General features: G+C 44.1%; 1 protein-coding gene and 1 long non-coding RNA gene across 6 annotated transcripts in view; one reads left to right on the forward strand and one right to left on the reverse strand.

Moving 5' to 3' along the window:
* Positions 1 to 12783, forward strand: part of LOC118143779 (uncharacterized) — a 100708-nt gene that overhangs the window by 34632 nt on the left and 53293 nt on the right. For 3 of the 4 annotated variants that reach the window (XR_013524249.1, XR_013524250.1, XR_013524247.1), the window contains exon 2: positions 1678 to 1806. This is a non-coding gene — a long non-coding RNA (uncharacterized LOC118143779). Of the gene's footprint in view, positions 1 to 1677; positions 1807 to 3038; positions 3416 to 3637; positions 3820 to 12783 lie in introns of those variants that run through there. The other variant, XR_013524248.1, reaches the window with a different exon arrangement.
* The window catches only part of EXOC4 (exocyst complex component 4), an 808475-nt gene continuing 804916 nt past the window's right edge, over positions 9225 to 12783 (reverse strand). For both annotated transcript variants that reach the window (XM_002751973.5, XM_035255084.3), the window contains one exon: positions 9225 to 10676. In XM_002751973.5, coding sequence (XP_002752019.3) covers positions 10439 to 10676 — 238 coding nt within the window. In that variant the 3' untranslated portion in view covers positions 9225 to 10438. The remainder of the gene's footprint in view (positions 10677 to 12783) is intronic.

The following is a 12783-nucleotide window of genomic DNA, read 5'->3' on the forward strand; positions in this document are numbered from 1 at the left end:
GAGGATAAACATTTCTGAGGATGGATAATAAATGCTACTGAAATGGAAAGTTCCTAAGGAAAATGGGGCTGGTCCAGAGAGATAGACATCAGGATTTTGGAGCATGGATGTGTGGCATCTTGTGGAGGGGTTTAAGCTTTAATAACAGTTAATTATTATAGATAGCAGATCTATAATATTTATCTATGATATTATAGATATATTATATATAGTTAACTATTATAGTTTTTTTTTCTGTTTCTATATTGGATTTACATAGAAGCTTTCCTATGAATATTCAGAGACAGTGAATTAAGGCCTGTGTATCTGAGTTCACTAACACTTTAGGAGTTCAAATAAAGGAAGAAGGTGGAGAAAGCAAAAGACATAAATAAATTGGGAGGGATCCAGGGTTGCTCGTTGTGTTGGTTTGTTTTATATGTCAACTTGACTGAGCTAAGGGATGCCCAGATAGCTGGTAAGACGTTATTTGTGGGTCTGTCTGTGAGGGTGTTTCCAGAAGGGCTTAGCATTTGAAGCAATAGACTGTGTAAAGATCTGTCCTCACCAATGTGGGTAGGCATCATCCAATTTGTTGAAGGCCCTGATAGAATAAAAAGGTGGAAGAGGGACAAGAGTTTCCCACTCTCTTTGAGTTGGGACATCCATGTTCTTCTGCCTGTAAACACTGGAACTCTTGGTTCTTGGGTCTTTGTACTCTGAGACTTAGATCAGACCCTTACCTGAAAGTCTCTCACTGAGAGTTATACCATTGGCTCTACTACTTTTCAGGCCTCCAGACTTGGGCTGAATTATACCACCAGCTTTCCTGATTCTCCAGCTTGCAGATGGTAGATTATGGAACTTCTCAGTCTCCATAATCATGTGAGCCAACTCCCATAATAATTCTGTCGCCTCATCTCTCTCGTCTCTGTCTGTCTGTCTTGCTCTGCTCTCTTGATTATACACCCACACATACATATATGCAGATCCTCAACTTATGATGGGTTTATCAGGATGTGAGTCAAGGAGTGTTACTGAATGAGTGTTGCTTTTGAACCAATGTAAAGCCAAAAAATTTTAAGTCAAATCATTGTAAGTTATGGACCATCTATCTATATATATATAATTCTAGGGGTGCAAAGATTCTATGTATCTGCTGACTTCTAATAAGGTAAGAAAACAAAAGTGAAGAATATTTGTTGTTCTTCATTTATTGTTTGAGATACATATATATATAAAATTATAGATGATAGTTTTTTTCTGTTTATATGTTAGCTATATATTTTTGTTTATATGTTATATATATATATGTATGTATATCTCCTACTGGTTCTGTTTCTCTGGAAAACCCTGGCTAATACACTCCTTGGGTAAACAATACATACCTGTTGCTTTTGTCTTTAGGACAAACAAGTACTGACTGAGGACTTGTTGGCAAAACACTATCTTTTCTCCCTTCAGTTTCTAAACTTGGCTTTTATTCCCAATCCTCCATTCAACTAGTTCTCTTTAAAATCAGAATTTCATCCCTCATTTTAATTCCCTTGCTCTTTCTGCTCTCCGCATCATGGTCAGCCTCTTTGTTGTATCAGTCAGGACAGGCAAGGTTTTGGTGCAGTAACAAACAATCTCAAAATGTCAATGGCTTTAAACAACAAAGATGTATTTCTTGCTTACCTCATGTGTCCACTGCAGGTCAGCTGGGGCTCTGCTTTGCATCTTCCTCCCTCTGGAACCCAAGCTAAGTGAGTAGTCACTAACTGGAACATTGCTGGCTGTTGTGACAGAGATGGGACTGAGCTCTGAAGGGTTTGTTTCACACAGGTAATTAAATGGTTTTGGGTGGGAAGCGACACCCTTCTACTCATACCTTATTGGCCACCTAATCACGTGGTACCACCCAAACATAGTAGGGCCCTGATATGGTTTGGCTGTGTCCCCACCCAAATCTCATCTTGAATTGTGGCCTCCATAATTCCCATGTGTGGTGGGAGGGACCCAGTGGGAGATAATTAAATCATGGGGGCAGGTCCCTCATACGGTTCTTGTGGTAGTGAATAAGTCTCATGAGATGTAATGGTTTTATAAGGGGTTTTCCCTTTCACTTGGCTCTCATTTGTCTTGCCTGCTGCCATGTAAAACATGGCTTTTGCTTTCTGCCATGATTGTGAGGCCTCCCAAGCCACGTGGAACTGTGAGTCCATTAAACCTCTTTTCTTTATAAACTACTCAGTCTTGGGTATGTCTTTATCAGCAGTGTATAAATGGACTAATATAGGCCCAGAAATGTGATCCTACTATATTCCTGGAAGATGGAGAACAGGATATATTGAGAACAAATGAGAACCTCAGACCTGATTTCATGTAATACACTTATACACCATCATCCCAAATCACCCAGGCTGTAGGCACATAATTCTAGAGGATTCAAAGATCCCATATGTCTGCTGGCTCCCAGCTAGGTAAGAATAAAGAAGTCAAGAACATCCAAAATGTGCCAGGCCTTCCAGTAGGCTGGTTTGCCTCCTTCGCTAGTTCTCATGACTGCACTGTGCTGATCCTCCTCATACTCTTGAGTTTTCTTTTGCTTCAGTTTCTTTACTTTTTTTATACTGTGCAGGTTGACAAAATGCATACCGTCATCTCAACCCCCACACTGATTCTCTAACTCCACTTGTTTTTCAAGACCACGGTCCAGTTCCTTTTCCCCAGCTAAGGTGAATTTCACTAACAATAGTCTACAATCATTATTCATTTTTTGGAGTTCCTCAGGTATTTAGCTTGAACCACACAGTGAGTTTTCAGTGCTACACCGGCTTACAATACTCCATAGTGGATTCATGTATGTTGCCCTGTTCTTTCATGTAACAATCATGTCTTTGAAGACAGGACCTTGCCTTCTGTCTCTCTACTTGGCAATATAACAGTGTGATTCACATGGAGGCTCCCAAATGCAGGACACTGGGAGTGGCAGTCGAGAACTGGATGATGGTCCTGGCTCAGACATGAACTAGGCATCCTCACTCTCTTCTCTTGGGTCTCCTCCCTTTGCTCCTCTGGCTCCTTTGAAAAGTGAGATGGTTGGGATGGAAGCTCTCTCAAGTTCTATGCAGTTAAATAAATGTGCGATAGAGTGAGTTATTGAGAAAGTAATTGATGCCAACCCCCCACTCCAAATTAGAATAAAAGATTTGGGAGTCTGGTTAACAAACTTCTTGTTTCAGGGCAGAAGGAAAAAAGGGGAGAAGAAGGGAAGGGAAGGGAGAGAGAAAACTTACCTTCACTCAGATACGCCCTCCAGTGGCCTATTGTTTTGAAAGATCTAGGCCCAGGGAAGGAAGCTTTGCTTTCCCGGTGGCAGAAAGGAAGAGAGACTGGCATTGGGAGGAAAGAGGAGAGAACTGCCCAACCCGGAGTGTTGGATCCCCCACAGGTGAGAAGAGACAAGGGCTGTAGCATGCACGGCAGCTCCATGGCGTCTAGCTCACAGCAGGCAGGACCTTGGGTTGGGTGACTGTGAGGGATGCCTGTGGTGGATGGACACGGAGGCCTGGAGGTCCCCGGAACGAAGCCTGGGCATGCTGGAGAGGACTCTGTGTGTGGAGCACAGGGCCTGAGGACAGCACCAGTATTCAGAGCTTTCACTGTGTCGCAGGAGGAGCACGGGGACAGAGTGATGAGGATGCCCTGATGATGTTGTGCTTACCCCGCTTTCCTGACCTGCTTCAGCAGCAGGGTGTTGGTGCAACCTGAAGGAGGGGAAGCCTCTCCCCCAAACCCCCATCCCCTGCCCGAGAGAAAGTCACAATGACTGGAGTCGGACTTCTGCTGAGAATGGTAAGTGGGGGCTCAGAGCCAGATTTGATATTTTAAAATTAAAAGAAAAAAGAATGTGACATTTTTCTCACCTCAATTTCATAGAGCAATTTGTGAATGTATTAGGAATCCATGGGCTGACATTCCTCAACAGAGGTGGAAAGAGTAACAGCAAACTCAAACCCCGGGCAGAAGGCCATTAAGTCTGTGAAGGTCTGGTCCCTAAAGGCTACTGGAGCCTTCAGAGTTAATGAGATGCACATAATATGCTGGCAGGCAATGAGATGCAAAACCCTCGCTAATAGCTAAATGGAAGCAGGCTTAAGAAACCAGACACACGAGGGCAATCCGCCTGTGTGGGGAGGGGACTGAAACAACCGTGTAAGATCAGATCATCCAGTTCCTGTGATCAGAACGTCCAGTTCCGGGGGCCTTCAGGTGTCCACATACAGCAAGTAACTGTCTTGGGTCCACCCTACCATAGCCTGGGCTTTCTAACCAACAGGCGCAGTAAGGGGGGCTGCACTCTTACTACGCTTCAACACAGCAGGCTTTCTTGATAGTGTGTCTGAAACTCCTCAAAGAAACAGACAAGATAATATTATTATTTGTTACATAAATATACTATTTTCCCAAAACTAACCCCTGAAGAGATGAGGGCATACACCCAAGTAACAATGTTATGCTAAAGACTGACATGAGCGCTGTGACCTGACGAAGGACAAAGAAGTTACGAAACTCCCTCAGACTCTTGCTGACACCCAGATGTCTGTGGTCACCTGTCACCTCCTGACCTTAACCCCCCTCCTTCTTCCCTTTCCCCAATATAAAAAGAAGCTTGAGATTCATGCCTTTCAAGATGGTTCTTTAGGACACCAGTCTACCATCTTCTCGGTTTGCTGGCTTCCTCAAAGTCATTTTCCTTTATTTGGAAAAAACAGTTGAGTATGTCTTGTCTTATTGGCTTTTGTGAGATGAGTGGTATGAGCTTTGGATTTGGCGACGGTTCCAATCATGAACTCCAGTGTTGGGCGGAGCTGGGTCACTTACCAGATCTGGTGCAAAGTCCTTAATGTGAGCCTTAGTTTCCTCTGTAAAGTGGGAATGATAATACTATACATCTCGTAGGATTATTGTGAGGATTAAATGAAATAATGTGGTAAAGCATTTAGCACAGCACCTGATACACATGAAGTGTTCCATACATGGTGTCTAGAATAACATAAGGGCAATCATAAAACAAAAACCACCACAAAAAGCAGCTACTAATGGTTTCCTGATCTCACAGTAAATAAATCCTTGTGAACGAAATGAAAACTTGGCCTGGTAGGTAATTAAATCAGTTTGGGATGAGGTTGCCAGGTTTTCTGTTTGGATCAGGCTCCTGCTAGAGTATCTATTGCAAAGTCAGCAGGAATCTGAGGTCACCTTTCTAAATGGGATCAAGGAAAAGGGGAACTGCACTCACCTGAAAACACCTAACCTCCTAATTTTTTTTTCCGGTTATTTGTACACATAAGCGCTTACATACATCTTAATAGTATGCATGCGGCTTTTACAAGTCATTGCATTCTTAGGTTCCCAGGGACTCTTGCTCCAGGTGTGTGAATGTCCTGGCAATATTTTTAATTACAGATGCTTCTTTGGCCCAGACATGTTAAAGTAACCCCCTCGTATCGTGTACGTTTCATCACACTCACACCTATCTCCATTAGCAGAAATTCTTTCCTGGTGTTTGCGCCTTAGTTCACTTTTAAAGAAATTTCCAGCTCAGTTCCAATGGCTTCTGCATGTCATTACACTCTTGATAATTAGCTCTATCTCATTACACCCCAGCCCAGTTGGAATAGGATTAGTTGTTTTCAGGTGTAAACCTGTGGTGTGCATCTTACTACACCTCTTCAAAATTCCAGGCAGGCCTTCCGCCTCCGCCAAATTAGGACAACTACTTCCAGCTGCGTACAGTTCATTACAACTTCCATTTCAGGAAAACCCTCCACTGTATTTCACATCTGGTCACACGCTTATTAATTATGTACTTCTTATAATAACTGTGCCTAATTAGGACGGGGTTGACACCTTGCCGTGCCAAGCGATTCTTTGTTTTCTTGTTCTTGGTACCTCATTACCCTCCCTCCAAATTATGTCCAATTTGTTTTACATTCCTGCCACATTAAGACAATCGCTCTCAGGTGTGTGTATTTCAGCATCTACTTTGCTTTCTAAGCAAAATTGTGTTGACCAGGACTCTCCTTGTTTTCACATCCTGCTAGAGGGACAGCCCTTGTTTGGTCTTCTGATCACATCTGCCCTGAATGGAGTGACCCTGGCTTGGAGCTGGCCTCTGGTCTCCTTCATTGGTTACTGTGAAATTTCTGGGCCCTGGTCCTAGGGAGTCAGCCACAGCTATGCACCAGAGCAAGAATCCTGGTCCATTCATAAAGCCTGGGGGATAGGATCCGTTAGTTCCATCAAGAAATGGTAAAGGGGCCAGGTGTGGTGGCTCATGCCTGTAGTCCTAGCACTTTGGGAGGCTGAAGTGGGCTGATTGCTTGAGTCCAGGAGTTCGAGACCAGCCTGGCCAACATGGTGAAACCCCATCTCTACCAAAAATACAAAAATTATCCAGGCATGGTGGGGCATGCCTGTAGTCCCAGCTCCTCAAGAGGCTGAGGCATGAGAATCACTTGAACCCAGGAGGCAGAGGTTGCAATGAGCTAAGATGGCGTCACTGCACTCCAGCCTGCACCACAGAGCAAGACCCTGTCTCAAAAAAGAAGAAGAAGAAGAAGGAGGAGGAGGAGGAGGAGGAGGAGGAGGAGAAGAAGAAGAAATGGTAAAGGATGAACTGCTAGGTGTGCTAGCCAGTGGGGCACAGTGGATCCTGACAGTCCTAAGCTTCCAGAAGAGCAAAGCTCAGAAGAGAGTGCAGAGACTCAGGCTGAAGGTTCGAGCTGTCTTCCTAAATGAAAAGGTAGTCTCAGAGAATTGAGGGAGAAATATGTACTCTGGGATGGGAAGGGTAGATCAGAGAGGAGTTGTAAGAAGCCAGTGCAAGTATAAGCTCCATGTCGCAAGGGGCTGTCTCTTTTGCCTGCCATTGCTTGACTCCCATATCCCCTGAGCTGTAACAGGCAATTCTAGTTATTTGAAGGACTCAATGAATGCATTAGTGCTACGAAATTCGTGGATATGACTTGACAATAAGAAGCATCAGGGTTTGGTTGCCAATTCAACTTGTCTGTATTGGAGTTTTTCTTCCCAAACTATTTGAAACATAAATAAGGACGGTCAGGCTCAGAAAACATTCAGGCAAGAATAAAGTCCTGGAGAGAAGCTCGGGCTTCTTGGAATGGGGTTACTCTGCAGAGGGCAGTAACTGCCAGAAGAGGGTCCCAGCAGATTCGTAGTAATGTAATAGAAGTAATAGCAGTACCTAAGGATGGGCAAGACACAGCCCCTGTATTAGTCCATTTTCATACTGCTATGAAGAAATACCTGAGACTGGGTAATTTATAAAGAAAAAGAGGCTTAATGGACTCACAGTTCCACATGGCTGGGGAGGGCTCACAATCATGGCAAAAGGTGAAAGAGAAGCAAAATCACATCTTACATGGCAGTAGGCAGGGAGAAGTATGCGGGAGAACTGCCCTTTATCAAACCATCAGATCCCATGAGACTTATTCACTATTATGAAAACATTAATTCACTGTTTATTCATTGACTTATAATTCATTGACCTCCTACCAGGTCCCTCAAGATGAGATTTAGGCGGGACACAGCCAAAGCATATTAGCCCCTTTCCTCAAGTAGTCAGAAACAAGGAAGAAAGGTCATGGAAAGTCTGCTTTTCGCAAGGATTCCAGTGCTGTGTCACTCGCTGTTTCAGGAGTATGGGCTGTAGCAGCTCAGGCCTGGTCTTACCACTAAAATTGAGCGGATCTGGACACTAGAAAATAAACTTGTCTCAGAGCCTGGAAACAGGACTTGTGCTCTTCCAGCAAGGACAGCCTGAGGAACCAATCCTTGTCTAATCATTGGGATGGAATCGGTGGGGAGGGGGAAAACGAAATAGTTGGGGAGTAAGTAAAATCCTACTGTGAGGCACGAATAAAAACACTGTCCTATGTTGAGGGCCCCTGAAAGAAACTGTAGTAATAGAGCAGGTAGAAATAAGTACTTGTGGGGTAAGGGGCACAACATTACCCAAAGAGTAGTTTCAGGTATAAATTAGAAGGTATACTGACAGGCAATAATACGATAGCTAAAAGTAACCACAAAATGTAGAAGAGGCCAGGTGCGGTGGCTCATGCCTGTAATCCCAGCACTTTGGGAGGCTGAGGTGGGCGGATCATGAAGTCAAGACATTGAGACCATCCTGGTCAATATGTTGAAACTTCGTCTCAATTAAAAATACAAAAAAATTAGCTGGGTGTGGTGGCACATGCCCGTAATCCCAGCTACTCGGGAGGCTGACAGGAGAATCGCTTGAACCTGGGAGGCAGAGGTTGTAGTGAGCTGAGATTGTGCCACTGCATTCCAGTCTGGCGAAAGACCTAGATTCTGTCTCCAAAAAAAAAAAAAACAAAAAGTAGAAGAAAGCACTACCAGCACTTCTGAGAACACAATTTGCTGATATACAAAAGAGCTGGATCCTAGTTGATGAACTTGTACCTCTGTCTTGGAAGAGTCCCAGAGCCCCTTTTCTGTGCAGAGTTGCTTTTTTGAACCCATCATTGTCAGCAAAGCAGGGATTTCACTTTCCTAAATGTTGCCCCTGAAGCAGCTCATCTGCCATTTTTTGGTTGGTTCTCAGGGTTCTTGACATTCTGCTCAATCCAAACACATGTCTCTTTCCACACCCAAAAAAACTAGTCTGAGTGATTTCAGTCCCATCATGGCTCTTCTGGCATCACTGTCACCAGTCAGGGTTGTCTATCTGGAGCGGACAGGAAAAAAAAGGTACAGAATCGATGCTGGGGGTCATGGCCATGAGGAAGCAGCTTAGGCAACCCTAATCTTCTCTTGTCCCCCTCCTCCCACCCTTGCTTCTAGGATAGACTAGTTCTCATGATATTGTTGAGGGCAGTGTGTTTTCCCACAGTTGTCTCCTATAGAGATTCAGCTTCTTCCCAGTCAGGCCCTCGAAGTCAGACAGATTGATGACATTCCTTCCCACTGGAATCCTCTGGAACGTCCAACGTCCAGTGCCCCTTCATGGCAGCCCCACTGCCTGACCTGATTCTGACCCAGCCCTGAGTTCGAACTGTTGGGATTTTGGCTCAAGTCTAGTTCCCACATGCTTAGATAACAACGGCGTCCTCTTCGTCTGTCCAATTGCCCCTGTGTGTGGCAGCATGGAGCACATATTAGGCTTTTGGGGAATATTTGCTGAATAAAGAATACAAGAAAAATAACATAAAACATTTAAGCTTCTCAAAACACTCTTTAATTTTCTGTTTTTCCCATCAAGACCAAAGTTTTACAAACAGGTATAAAATCCCCCACCTTCAGGGTATGAGGCATCACTGTGTGTGGTCAAAGCCCCTTCTCTTCTCCTTTCCATGAGTCTTCAAGATGTGGCCCAGTCAGTGCACTGCTGCCTTCTGTGACCTATGAACCACAGGCAGCAAGAGGACTGGGGCCTGGGGACATGGTGAGGTCACCATGCCAGGAACACAGTGAGTGCCAACATTGCGGGGAGGGGAAAATTCAGAGATAGGCTCAGCTGGAGGCCGCACAGAGGAGAAATGTCACCCTGTCCCACCTTCTCTGCATTCAGCTGAGCTCAGACCAAGTGAGCACCTAAGAATCATTTACCCACAAACGATGTTTCAAGTGAGATGAAATGTTCTCTAACCATTATTCTCTCAGAAATTAGAGGGGGAAAATCAAGCAGATGGTTGCATCACCTTTCATTCCTCCATATTTGTCTAATTTTATGGCTCTTGGTTTTTATATAGCAGAAATAAAACAAAATGGCAATAAACCAGCCTATAACCTGTGTATAAGATATAGCATACAAAACTGTCCCAGGGACTGGGATCGAAGAATTTTAATTCCTAGCCCTACAGAGGTCCTGTTTTGGTTAGGGAAGTTTGTTGTAAACAGCAGCCAGCTGAGAAGCCATTTATTTGATTTTGGCAATAGAGACAGACAGCAATGCACATACATTTATTTCATTGAAATGTAAACTGGTAAGGTCAGGAGAGGAAAAACCCCCACTGTTCATGTAATAGAACCCGATGAAATGGTTTTGGGAAGGGACTAAAACATAGGTAGCAGTCTACTTTCCAAGGCTGGAATTATATAAATACTGAGTAATAAAGGAAATGTTCGTTAGTAATGCATCCACTTGTATTTCAGAGTCTAAACATTTGATACCAGCTTCCTCCCTATCCCACCCCAGTCCTGTTAGACTTGACTGCATTAAAATAGTTCAACCCAAACACCCTCTACTGTAGCCTTCCTTTAGCATTTATATGAAAAGCCAAAACTAGAGAGAAAAAAATCCTTACACCTCCTCTCCACTAAAGCATCAGTTTAGAGAAAACTAAGCTCAGATTATACCCAATAACATACCGAGGAGAAAAATGAGTATGACTGAGGGGACCCCCGCCACCAACCACAGTGAGTGCTGTTAAACGGTAGTTATCTTCTTGTCCTTGGTGGCTTGCTTGATGGCAGCCTGCTCGCAGATGATCTCCTTGAGCCGCTGCAGCCTCATGTTCTGGGTGGTCTGTTCCCCGACCCCCGTCTGGCTGCGGTGCAGCAGGGTCAGGGCGTGGATGTACTCCAGCTCCGTGTACTTCACACCCTGGTCCACCACCAGGTTCAGGAGCTCATCGGCTGTGTTGTAAAGCATCTCGTAGTACTGCCTGAGAAAGCAAGAGAGAACACTGCTCACCCACTCCAGCGTTGGTAACATGGGTCTCAAGGGGACAAATATGCTGTCTATACATTGATTCCTCTACTTACTTCATAACTATCCATCAGCAAGCAGTGCTCTAGGCCCCACCAATAGAATAAAGAACACGACCGCCACAAGCTCTGCCCTTTGGAGCTCACAGGAGCTCTCTTCAAGAGAAGTCTAAGTGAGGATCCAGAGAGGCCACACACCTTTCAGGAGCTCAGCTCATTCTACATTTTCTGCTAATTTTGCATTTACCATGTGAGAAAAAAAGAGAAGTAGGGGTGTAGCCTGAAGAAGGAAAGAAGGTATTGCTAACAGGTTTTGTCTCATTCAATCCCTCATTCATTCATTATTCATTGGAGGCTTTGTGAAATACTGTGCATGGTTTTCTGCTCCATAAAGGGGGTACCTACCTCTTGGGGTTATTGAAATCATTGAATTAATTAATACATATAAAGCACTCAGAATGATGGTGCTTCACAAAGATTTATTATTAGAACTATCATCATGCTAATGTATGATAGTAACATAATAAAAGTAATTGTAGTATATACGGATGGGCAAGCACAGCCCCTTTCCTCAAGTAGCTCAGACACAAGGAGGAAAGGTCATGAAAAGCAGAGACGTAAGGATTCCAGTGCTGTTGACCAAGTTCATTCCCATGCACTGTGCCACTTACCCTCCTTTTCCCAGACCCAAAGACTGAAGCACGGAGAAGTTAGACTGCTTGCCCATGTCACAAAGACAGGAACTGACTATGCCAGGATAAGACCCCAGGTTTCTGACTCTAAGTTCAAGACTTTCTTTGTGGACACTTGACAAGTCACAAGAATGTTATATGTGCCATAAGTAAGGTCCAAGTGAATTAACAGCAGAGGAGGAGAAACTGCACCATGCTGAGGGGACTGTGTGAGACTAAGGAAGACTTCGTATGGGGTAAGGTTCTGTCAGGGAGGGCTTCCAAGAAGGAAATGCTGGTTGGAGGGAAGAGCACGAGCAAAGGCATGGAAGAATAATCTGGTTAGATTTGGAGTACATAGGAATAGTAGAGAATCCTGGGATAAGGCTGTTGAAGCCATAATGTAGAGCATCTGAACATCAGGCTATGACTTTAGACCTATTTAAGCCCATAAAGTACTTCTTTCCCCCAGAGAGCAGAGGTGCTATTCAAAGTTGTGCTTCTGGAAGCTTAATGTGGCAGTGGAGTGTAGAATGGTCTGGGAGGGCATTGGTTACAATTCAAGCAGAAAGAGGAGACTTGGGAGCCACTTAACAGCACAGCCATTGGCCTGGGTGGTGGAGAAAGCTTCACACCTGTAATAGAAATATGCATTAGAGTGATTCTTCAATGCAGCGAGGAGATGAAGGCAGGAGTCAGGAAGGGGAGAAGACTACTACTTGCCATTCTTTAAACCAATAATATGCCACTGCTATCTCTCCGAGTCTACTGAACTCTGAGGCTGGGACTTGCATGGCCACTCCAAATTACCCAGGAGGTCAAGTCCAACACTGACTCTGACAGCAAAAGGAAGAAGAGTGTTACTCACATCTCGCTTCCTTTTTTCTTCTTCTTTTTTTCCTCTTTGTCTATCAACTGATCACTTCTCTCTTCCTGACGTGAAAGGTAACTTTGCCAAGATTGAGGGGACAAAACCAAGCAGTGTGCTCAAGGCAACTGTTGGATGTGAAGGAATCTTACATGCTTAGCAGGATCACTGGCTCACAAATCCTGAACCATTAGACTCAGGGCCTGGAATGTGTTTCTTTCTCAGCAGGGACATTTTGAAAAAAAGAACCTCCTATGGGAAAATGAATTTATCTTTGTGGTAAGAAATACATTCTAGGAACTCCATAATTTCAGGCATATTTTATTTAATTGCTGTTACAAGGGGAATGTGGTCAGGAAGAGTTGCGGTGCCTTTTCACATGGTTAGCTTCTTTTCCTCCTGCTAATCCTCCTTTTCTAATTAACACACTCTTTAAAAAATACGGGAAATAATCTTTTGTGAATATTCCCTAAATAGTGGCAGAAATGGAAAGTGCTCTTTGTAGACTGGTCAGTTAATGAGCAA

The sequence above is a fragment of the Callithrix jacchus genome, chromosome 11, assembly GCF_049354715.1.
Source record: "Callithrix jacchus isolate 240 chromosome 11, calJac240_pri, whole genome shotgun sequence".
Classification (NCBI taxonomy): Eukaryota; Metazoa; Chordata; class Mammalia; order Primates; family Cebidae; genus Callithrix; species Callithrix jacchus.